The 11,407-nt window shown below is 36.9% G+C and overlaps 1 protein-coding gene across 3 annotated transcripts; it reads left to right on the forward strand.

Moving 5' to 3' along the window:
* The first annotated feature begins 1,477 nt into the window (after positions 1-1,477).
* bcl10 (BCL10 immune signaling adaptor) lies at positions 1,478-10,036 on the forward strand. 3 transcript variants are annotated; one of them, XM_079819153.1, is made up of 4 exons: positions 1,478-1,762; positions 3,735-4,023; positions 8,517-8,912; positions 9,163-10,036. In XM_079819153.1, exons 1-3 carry the CDS (start codon positions 1,712-1,714, stop codon positions 8,909-8,911), a joined length of 735 nt encoding a protein of 244 aa, XP_079675279.1. In that variant the 5' UTR covers positions 1,478-1,711; the 3' UTR covers position 8,912; positions 9,163-10,036. The 3 variants fall into 3 exon arrangements, with proteins under 3 accessions (XP_079675279.1, XP_079675277.1, XP_079675278.1); XM_079819151.1 differs by having other exon boundaries at positions 1,509-1,762; positions 8,514-8,940; XM_079819152.1 differs by having other exon boundaries at positions 1,509-1,762; positions 8,514-8,912.
* Positions 10,037-11,407: the final 1,371 nt, after the last annotated feature.

Here is an 11,407-nt window from a genome sequence, read left to right on the forward strand (position 1 = left end):
AATCATGCTGTCTAATCAGCATCATGGTATGCAACAACTGTGAGGCGGATGGATTATCTCGGCAAAGGAGAAGTGCTCACTAACACAGATTTAGACAGATTTGTGAACAATATTTGAGAGAAATAGGCCTTTTGTGTACATAGAAATGTCTTAGATCTTAGAGTTCAGCTCATTAAAAATGGGAGCAAAAACAAAAGTGTTGAGTTTATTATATATATATATATATATATATATATATATATATATATATATATATATATATATATATATATATATATATATATATATATATATATATATATATATATATATATATATATATATATATATATATATATATATATATATATATATATATATATATATATATATATATATACATATATATACATACATATATATACACACTGTAAAAAAAAAAAAATATGTAAAATAACAGAAAAGGTACTGGCAGCTTTTTACCCGGACATTATCCAGTAATTTTATGGACATTTCCGTTAACCCTAAAACACAACGCAATGATGTTCAAAATTCAAAATACAGGTAAAACCCCTGTAAAAAAATAAAAACTGAAAATTCCGTAAAATGAATACAGTACATTGTCCCTTTTTTTTTACAGAATTTTTTTTAGCGTATGTGTGTGTATATATATATATATATATATATATATATATATATATATTATATACACACACACTTTCGCATCAAGGATGCATAAAATGCTCAAGTTAATGCTTAATTAAATATATGCATTAAGATATGTATAAACTAATATAGTAACTAATATATAGTTATAGTAAATATTAGTCTACAATTTTTAGAAATTATATATAAAAAATTAATATAGTATATAGTTTACATTTTATTATATATATATATATGTTTATTTTTTATATTTATATATATATATATATAAACTATGCATTAAAATATGTGACACACTGTTACATGTACTATATTATGCTTAATTACCAGCAACTAACCCTAAACCAAACCCTAACCCTAAAGTAAGTACACGTTAATTAACATTACTCAGTACTACTATTTAATTGTATAATTACACTGTAAGGGCACCTTAAAATAAAGTGCTACATTTTTTAAGGTGTCCAGTGTAATTATATATTTAACTGATGAATAATAATGAACTACATGTACTTCAGGGTTACTAGTCCAAGTACTACATGTATTTTGTTGCTTGTAATTGTGCATACTTTATAATTATTACTATAGTTAAATGTAACGTGTAACATGGACACTGTAAAATAAAGTGTAACCTTGCAAGTATGTAAACAAACAAATTAAGAACCCTGAAATAAGGTATAAATTGAAGGAATAGAACAATCAGAGAAATGATCCACTGTGATTTTTCCATGTGGCCAATGATGTGCAAAAACACAAGTAGTAATGCAGATGTAGATATTACACATTGAGCAAATATCAGGGCATGGATTGTGACGCAAGTGCCCCTTTATGCATCAAATAAGGAAGTTGGAGATCCCGGTAGTTCCCCTTTACTTTAGAGAACCATGAGATAGTTCTGTCAGAAGAACGGAGTTCGGGCTTCGCCGGTGCATGTTTATATAAAAGTCTATAATATAAACAGTCATTGATTCTTTTTCCTGTCTTTGACGTGGAATTCGTAGTCATATTTTCTTACCGGAACTCAGTTAGTTGAAAACTCAAAAGAGGTGAAAAACAGATAAGAGGGAGGATGGAGGTTACTCACCTGACGGAGGACGAAATGGCCGATATAAAGAAGGAAGTGAGTATCGTGTGTATGAAAACGCGTTAAATATATTGTCTGTGAACATGTTGGCGAGTTTGGCAGATTATATGTTCAAAGTGGAAGTGAAAGCGGCGCGAGTTGTTTCGCTATTGGTCCGCTGATCATAAACCCGATTGAAATATATGAAAGAGTACTCAAAAAAAGATTAATGTAAATCAATTAATTCGGTTCATTTGGGTTTTTACGCAGGGTGTTGCTGCAGTGAGCTGTAAACAGTTGCCTACTGTAAAGTACACACTTGAACTTTAACCTTTGCTTGATATGAATTATACTGGCCTACGCGATGAATTAGATAGATAGACATAATAATTAAGGTACGGTTCAAAGTTTATGTAAGTTATGTAACTCACACCTTCTTTCAAAAACTAAGTTTAACCTTTATTTATACGAGTATTCCTCCTGCTTGTTGAAATGGTTGTGAGAAATCATATTGTCTGAGTAAACAAACATTTCCACACGTGTTAGCCAAACATAAAGCCCAAATATGCCTACATTTCAGTCCCCCAGACTTTTTAAAGTGGTGCTTCACCAAAATGAAATGTTAAAAGCTTTATAATGAATACAAATAATTATTGCATTTAAAAACTTTTCAATCATAAATCAGTTTTTTTCTATTGTACACCAAGCATTTTGTCACATCCCTGAGGCACTTTACTGAATTTGTACTTAGAAAATATTTAACAAAATGTGCAGTGTCTGTATTTTTTTTGCAATATTGTAAGTATATATTTGTGTTACTTTCTTGTGAAAAGATATTTTTCTAAAAATGAAAGATATTTTATTAAAAAAGCAATTTTGAACTCAACCCCATCAATTCTCCGCCCATAATAAGTTAGACTCCATCCATTTGTGACATCATTTACCAGAAATGACATCATTCAGGTCATTAACAGTGATGTAGAAGATGGTAAGTAGTTTCATACTTTTTATTGAGGCGTATTATTTTGAAAATTGTATTTTAAATCTACAAGTGTATACATTGTACTTAATTCTTTGCTTTCATATATGGTCTACTCTCCTACCCTACAAGAGGAGCAGTGGCCATTTTGAGCACAAAACCTCGACCCCGTCACATATATGTATATTTCTCATAGTTTGAATATCAGGGTTGAATTTTTCACTTAATTTATGAATCATTTTAATATGTATGTATATATATATATATATATATATATATATATATATATATATATATATATATATATATATATATATATATATATATATATATATATATATATATTAAAAAATAAATAAAAAAATAAATAAAAATAAATAAAGTTACTGTTTCAGTAAATATTTACCAAAACCATGACAACTCATACATTTATAAATTGAATATTTTATGTAATATGTCCAGTTAAACATTGACAAACATTCTATGTCAGAAATGGCAGCCACATCAGCAGCAGAAAGACTTGTGCACATATGTTGACACAGAATATGAGAGAGAGAGAGAGAGAGCGAGAGAGAGAGAGAGAGAGAGAGAGAGAGAGACTAAATTGAAAATATAAAATTGAAAGTAATATCTTCCTTTTAACCTGTTAAAGTCTTCAACCTCTGTCACACTATTCTCAACCTTGTCACATTAATATTTTTGGGGTAAAAAAAAAATTTTTTGTTGCAAAAACCACCAGTTTTTACCATAACCACCAGTTTCAACACACTACTAACTAACTCAACCAGGCCCCGCCCCTTTATTCTGTGTATGAATTATTTAAATTAGGAATATTGTGACGTCTTGGTTCCCGGAAGAAAACTCAAGACTACAATAGAGGCGTTTCAGAGAGTTCAGAAACACTGACACTGATATAGAGAAGAACTCCCACTGGAGGGATTTTGGAAACCTTTTTCATGCTCAAACATCAACATTACACTCTAAATAAAGGTGAAGATTATTGCAAATGTCAGCCTGTAAGTTTTTCACTTTGGCTCTTTTTCATTGTAGGCCATAGACAGGTTACGACCATACCTGGTGGATAAGATCATCGCTGAGCGGCACTTTGATTACTTGCGCTCTAAGAAGATCCTGACCAGAGAGGACACGGAGGAGATCAACTGCAGAAGCACGAGAGGGAAACGCACTAGCAAGCTGCTGGATATCCTGGCAGAAAACCCGCGAGGTTTAGACATGCTTATTGAGTCTATCAAGTGGGGCCGCACACTCAACTTTATCATCGCAAAGATTACAGACGAGGTGCAGCGTGTCAAAAATGAGCGGCTGGAAGCTTTAAAAGGTAAGAAAGAATGTAAACTATTTAAAGGGGTCATATCATGAAATCAAACATCATCGCTGTTGAGTGGAAATCCTGTATCTTCATATTTTGCCATTTTAATTTTTCCATAAATCATTACTTTTGTTCACTCTTTGGACACCCAGCGCAATGCGATGACAGGCTAGTTTCTGCCCGACGCAGAACCACGTTGTTTAAATGTGCTCGCGCCCATCTGTTCGCCCATGGCCGTTCTGGTCTGAAAACGAAGTGTGTTCAGGCGGATTGTTGGTGCGTTGCTATTTTGAGACCTGAAAACGACTGTGCCATTGACCAACAGAAACCTGGTGTAAAGTCAATAGCGCAGTATTTTTTTGTGTTATTTAAAGGGCGCGTTAGTAATATGCGCCTATAGGCAGGTGCACAACGCGCATACACTCTGCTTATTACACACACAGGGACTGAGGGAGCACACACACACATTTTTAAATATGAAAGCACACACTTTTTAAAGTGTGCAGCAGCACACACACATTTTTAAATATGGCACGAGCGCAACTGGCTTTAAAAGGGAATGGGAGATGAGACTCTGATTGGTTTATTGCACATTACGCCTCAAAACACACCCATGACTCATTTAGAAACTTGGGACAACCCTTTTCGACCATGCGCGTGGTGCGCCGACCGTTTTTTCCGTTGTTAAACTAGCAAAAGTGGATTCGGACACACCCTAAGTGCACCTTGTGCTATGAGCTTCAGACCATGCGCTCAGACAGGATATTAAAATAGGGGTCATGGTGTTTAATTGTTTGAAGAATAGTGTTTTTTTGTACATACAGGTATGAGGTTTTTCCACCTGACAACAACGATATATATATAATTTCACTTAATTTTTATGAGATGAAAGTACACTACCACTTTCTGATCTCAAAGGCCCATTTACACTGGTATTAGGGTGCGTTTTGGTCATTTTGACCAGAAGTTGTCAGGCATAACTTTAAAAGTTAGTAACGTTATTTTTTGTACAAAGTATATTTTTTGCAAACCCTCATTCTGTGCCAGGAATCCTCATTTTTTACAATTGCTATGTCAGTAAAGCCACAGAAACGTCTTACATTATTGTTAGAAATAAACCATCCACTTGACAAACACTGTCGAAAAACTGCGCACCAAAACAAGAAAAGATTACCGCATCCTCAGTGTGACGTTACATGGAGCCAATAATCTGTTAATAATCAGATGGATGACTTCATATAAACACCTCAGTCTATCCCATTGAACTCGATCTGAATGAAATTACCATTGGATTGGAAGGTGTGAACACTTTGTGCATATGTGCAGTGCCATGGTGCGTATATATTTACATACGTCATGCAAACATGCATATATAAAAGTCAGATTGTTTTCACTGGCAGTGACTTTCTGCGGCTCTGAACGCATGACTGAAGCTTTATTCTGAACACATGTAATGCACATGTGAACATGTCAAGCTGATTGCAGAATTTAAGGTTCATATAAACAGAATGTCCAGAATATCAAATTGGATTGGATTCATTTCGATCGATGATAATTAGTGCATGTAAACACACCTATTGTGGTGAGAGGAGAAAATTAGTCATTTTGGCAACAAATGCTTTGCAGTGAGGAGAGATTTTTATTCTGAAACTGTTTTCTTTTTTTATAGTACAAAGACCTATATTTTTATATGTCAAAACATTTGAGGACAAGCTCAAAACATTTTGGACCCCATGCACATCTGTGTTTATCAGTGTCCACTTGTGATTGGATCGTCCAAAATGTATCTTAATACCAGACATACTGTAAATAAGGCCAAATATTCCTTCCATATTAATAGATAACAGCATTGACAGGTGTGCATCCAGTTCACAGAAGTGAAGTATGGTAGCCTAGAAATCTAGACGCACCCTAGGTGCAGAAAATTTATTTCCCCGCGAGTGTAGTCTAGCAACTCTCGGTAGACCTGAGAGCTGGAAAAACCAAACTCTGGTCAGGCCAATCACAGCGTGTGTAGAGTCGGTGGTTGGGCTTAACATAATGACGGCACGTCACGGCAGAGTTGCAGAGGTTCCGCGTGCTACTCGTAAACAAAGAAGCTGACGAACAGCGGTCTTTTGAATCAGACTTTGCCACGACTCTGGAAGACTTGGAGTTAAGCTTTTCTTCTTCTGCACTGAAGTCATTCTTAAAGGAGAACTCCGGTGAATTTTTAAGTTAATCTTGATCGTTATACCTTTGTGAGTACTGTCTATAGAAAAAAACCCGAACCGGATTGGTGCTTGCAACACGGAGCTGTTACAGTTAATGGCCAGAGCTCCCACTCTGCTAAAACGGCAGCTATGGGGAACATGAACAGGGCCCTTACATGACAACGAGATGCGTTTAGCCACTTAGCCATTGTTTAAACTCACCTAGATAGTGTTTTAGACGGCTAGCAGTAGTCTCGCGCTGAAGTCCCGTGGGAACTCAGTTGTAGCCGGAAAAAGGCAAATAGTCCAGGTGGGAGGAGCGTCTTGTGTGTCGAGTGATGATCGGCTCACAAGTGAAGAAGAAATGGTTTGTGTTTGTGCCGTTCCGCAGTGCGGCAACAGAATGCGAAAATACAATAATTTACATTTTCATCGTCTTCCTTTTCATGACCTCGAGATTCCGCAGCTCCTCCCACCTGGACTATTTGCCTTTTTCCGGCTACAACTGAGTTCCCACGGGACTTCAGCGCGAGACTACTGCTAGCCGTCTAAAACACTATCTAGGTGAGTTTAAACAATGGCTAAGTGGCTAGTCAAGTCAAGTCAAGTCAACTTTATTTATATAGCGCTTTTAACAATGTGGATTGTTTCAAAGCAGCTTTACAGTGTTAAACAGGAAAATAATGCAGCATAATTTTATTCATCTGTATAGCCATTCTGGAGAAAACGCTGATGTCATCAGTTCATTTATATTATCATACAGTGACAGTGTGGGCTTTAGATCAATAATTAGATCAGTAATTTAGTTTATATGGTTAATTTAGTTTATTAATTAGATTTATTTCGATGTTGAAAGTTGAAAAATGTAGTGTCCCCAACTGAGCACGCCAAGCCAGAGGTAACGGCCAAGTTTTTTATTATTATTATTGTTTCATTATTGCTAAACGCATCTCGTTGTCATGTAAGGGCCCTGTTCATGTTGGACAGACATTTTGATTGCATTTTGCGTCTGTTAAGAGGCACAAAGACACTCTTTATGTATATGCCCCCATAACTACCGTTTTAGCAGAGTGGGAGCTCTGGGCATTTACTGTAACAGCTCCGTGTTGCAAGCAGCAATACGGTTGTTTTTTTTTTTCTATAGACAGTACTCACAAAGGTATAACGATCAAGATTAACTTAATTCACCGGAGTTCTCCTTTAAGAAAAGAAGATATGTTCGAAGTTTTGCCTACCGGATACGGCGAAAGTCTATCAACTAACGTTAGCTCGGCTTCACCTTCTTCTTTGCTTTGGTTGGTTGTGGCGCTCATGGCGCTATCCAATTGATTAAATTAAAATAACGTTATTAACCGTTATTTTTTCAAATCAAACCGTTTTCGGAACAGTAATGTTTAATGAGGAACGCAAAAACGGAAACGTTAAAATATCGATTCTGCTTGGAGTGAACTGATTGATATTTTTTTCCGTTTTTAAGCCCTGGTTTTCAACCCGCCCATAGGGGTGGGATCTCACTCACAGAATGTAAGACACAGACGGCCGCATGGGCATTCATAACGGAGCGGTGCGGAGAAAAGCGAGTGTTCTCAATGAATTCCTATGAAAGTTAAGCTTCCATAGGCATGAACTGAAAACGCGCCAGACTGGACACGCACCGGTAATGACTGTGAGGCCATGAATGAATGCCCGTGCGGCCGTGCTCATTTTAGTTTTGGTTTAAAATTGAAGACATTGAAAACATGAAAACACAACAACAAAACGGTACAATGACAACCTCACTTAAATAGGTACATTTCACTTTGAAACCAAATCTTCCGCGTTCATCTGGTCTGTCATCCTAGACTCTACGCCATGGGCTATGGGTCGATTTTAATTTATACTTCTGCGTCCTTGTCCGCATCAATGGGCAGTTACACATGCATAGGGAGCATGTGGGAGGGGTTCTGGCAGACCAATCACAGCGCTTGCGGTCCGCATAGAATTAACGCGTTGTTACACTTTTGGAGAGGTGCAAGTCAGGGTACGTCGTAGGCTACATGTGCAACACACACAGCCTACGACGTAGCTACGGTGTACACTCGATGCAGAAGTATAAATTGGGCTTAACTCTAATTAAACAATAACACTTTGTTAATTACAGTGACAATGAATGAAGAACTCACTATTTGTATATAGTCTATTAATTTATTTAACTACAGTTGTAGTTACTTTATTAAACTATACTTATTATAAAGTGTTACCGTTTATCATGTAAGGCCTCCATACATGACAATATCAAATAACCCCATATTTTATCATGTTTTGCAGCAGGATCCTCAGCCAACTCAGGTTATTCATGTACAAAAAGTGCAACCAATGACTTCTCCAAAATGGACTTGGACTATGATAAGTACTCCACTATATGTTATCATCCTGATGGAGAAGCCAGCACATCCGCCTCAGTGGCTACAGGATCCTTTAACCTGCGCTACGGGTCGGGGCGAGGGAACGAGGCTCTGTCGATGTGTGGAGGCAGCGGGAGCATGAATGTGTCTTCCACTACATCATCCAGCCTGCCTAAACCCGGAGACCCTGGAGCTCCGGCACTACCCGAGGAGCCTGAGACGGAGGACGCAGACGCTGCTGTCTGTGGGAGTGCAGGAAGTAGCGGGGACGGCAATTTCCAGCCGCTGCGCTCGCGTTCTTTGTCTCCACACATGTCGTAACGTAACCTTCGCCTACATTCAATCACTGTGTGAGATTCAGGACATTTTCCAAACCAATAGTCTGTTATGTCTGACAAATGTCTTTCACCGATGCAAGCATAGTCAAACTTTAAGTATATATATATATTTTTGCTGCTTGTTGAGTTTGCTTAATTAAAATGAGTTAAAGCAACACCATTTCTGAACATTCTGTTCCTGCTTAACTCTTTCGACAAGTTTTTCTGACAATCCATATTTTCACTGTTATACAGTAGGGGCGCTGTTACACATCTTCTGAAATAGTGCAGCATCTCCAGATCCAAAACAAGCGAAGAAGAAGATCTGCATGAACCAGGAGCAGATAGTTGTTTACACACATGTAAGCTGACGTGATCATCAAACTTTAAACAACATCAAAACTGCCTAACGTTACTGAATGAAATGACGAACCAGGAAGAGGAAACGGCTGTGAAGCTTTGGGGGTGTTGATGGACTCCATCTACTCCATCTGTGGACAAAGTCTTTGACTAAAACACGATTTTCTCTTTTCTTTTTTTCTTGTTTCAAAAATGCTTTTTTTGAAAAAAACAATATTTTTTTTATGAAACTTGCCCACATTCAAGTGTTGATAAAAAATAATAATGAATGAAGCTAGATTAAAATGTTTTGTTGTTGTTTAAAAGCAAAGGCTCTGTTCCTGCTTTTGTAGCCCCGCCCCTTTTAAGCTCTGCGCTTGTTGTGTTCTGTCTTCCGGTTTGTATTTCCACAGCATGCAGGTAAGATCTTACAAATTTATGAATGAACCTCACGTTTTAAAACGTTCCCGGTCTACTGACGTTTGTTATGACATCCGCTTCAAACATTACAATGCTCATGATAACTTTTGTTAACTCTATAATAAGTACATTTCCTTTCATCAGCTAATAACTCTTCGACAGTGATGCCATAAAAATAAACAGAGCTACCGCGAAAACTGGAGTTCAAAGACAAAATTCTAAAGATGGCCGTGCGCTTGTTCTTCTGGCGCATAAGGTCTATACTAAGGGGTGTAGCAGTTCAAATTACTCACGTTTGGTTTTTTAATCACAGTTAGGGTTTCGGTACGATTCGGTATGTGCTATGTTAAGGCAAAAAAGGACTACTGTCAAATAAAAATAAAGAAAATAAGAAAAAATTGTCAAACTACAAGCACAAATAAATCCAACAGAGCAAAGATGCATATAAAATAAACTGCTTTTCAGGTATCTAACAGTAGATTTCAGGTACAGACATTTCATAAAGTAATCAAATGTAAAACAACGTTGCAAATAATCTTCACTGTATATATTAAAGATTAATCATTAATAAAGTTACAAAAGCTATTCAGTTCAGAGCAGTGAGTGATTTCCTTGTCTTTTGTTGTTTGATTAACATTAAAAGCACAGACTGCAGGAATATTAGGCTGCTGTCACTTTAAGACAATGTACTGATACACATGCGTTGTCTTTATCGATTGTTTACATTCACTTAAGAACTGTATTTGCTAGGATACTCGCCAAGGCAGGCATGTTGACAGTTGTTATTTTCAACAAACCAGATGTATACGTGTCGTGATATTTAAGATGAATCGCAGTGCAAGTGCGTGCCGAACTGGGTGGAGAACGGTACGGTTAGTTTTTTTTTACAGAGAACCGTTACTTCCCTAGGGCCAGATTTAGTAACAGCTTGAACCAGGGCAAACCCTCTTTTGCCGTTAAAATCTGAAAAGGCGTGGACAGGGTTATTTTTGCGGCTGACCTCAATTTACTGGTGTTTGTGCCATTATTTATCGCCCAAAAAAGCACTTCTTAAACCAGATGCCAATTTGCTCTTGGTAGATTGTGTTGGCCTTTATGGAAATGATCCAGCTGTGTCTCTCTTCTTTAATTTGTGTTGTCAGTAAATCACAAGCTGAACTTCACACTCCGATCAGTGCTTTTATGGGATTGCGCTCTCACACTAATTTGCTCTGTTTAGTAAATCTGGAGCCTAGTCTGTACCATGGTCTGTCTGAATACTCGATTCTGATTGGCGGAAGGTGTGCAATAAAACTGTTCAATGCACAGGCAGTTCCAAGTCAGTTGAATCACCATTCTGTATCAATGCACACATATGTCCCTCGAAGATCTGCGCACACATAAACATTCAGGAGCACAAAAACTTACCAATGCTGCCTATTACTTTTATTAATCAATTAGCTTCACTACTGAATCGCTACATTATGTTTCTCAGCAACGAGTGTTACATCGCTGGTTTTGAAGTAATTCAACTCACAGCTTCATTGTTAATAGAGAGATATGCTGAACAGACACAGATCACACTCATCTCTCTTTCTCTCTCTTGATAATGAATTCAAATAAATGCTGTAGTTCATTCATTCAAATAAATGTAATCACACCACTTTATCTCTATCTGATTCAGATCTAATGAGCCATAACTGATGGAAATAGCCATACATTTTTTATCTTCTGGTCAAATACTGCGCTGCAAACATCAATA

Source organism: Gobio gobio (genome assembly GCF_949357685.1).
Source record: "Gobio gobio genome assembly, chromosome: 6".
NCBI lineage: Eukaryota > Metazoa > Chordata > Actinopteri > Cypriniformes > Gobionidae > Gobio > Gobio gobio.

Coding starts and splice junctions, on each gene's coding strand:
- bcl10 (XM_079819151.1), top strand. CDS start 1,712: ATGGAGGTTACTCACCTGACGGAGGACGAAATGGCCGATATAAAGAAG. Junction 1,763..3,734: donor TGGCCGATATAAAGAAGGAA/GTGAGTATCGTG, acceptor TTTTCATTGTAG/GCCATAGACAGGTTACGACC. Junction 4,024..8,513: donor GCGGCTGGAAGCTTTAAAAG/GTAAGAAAGAAT, acceptor CATGTTTTGCAG/CAGGATCCTCAGCCAACTCA.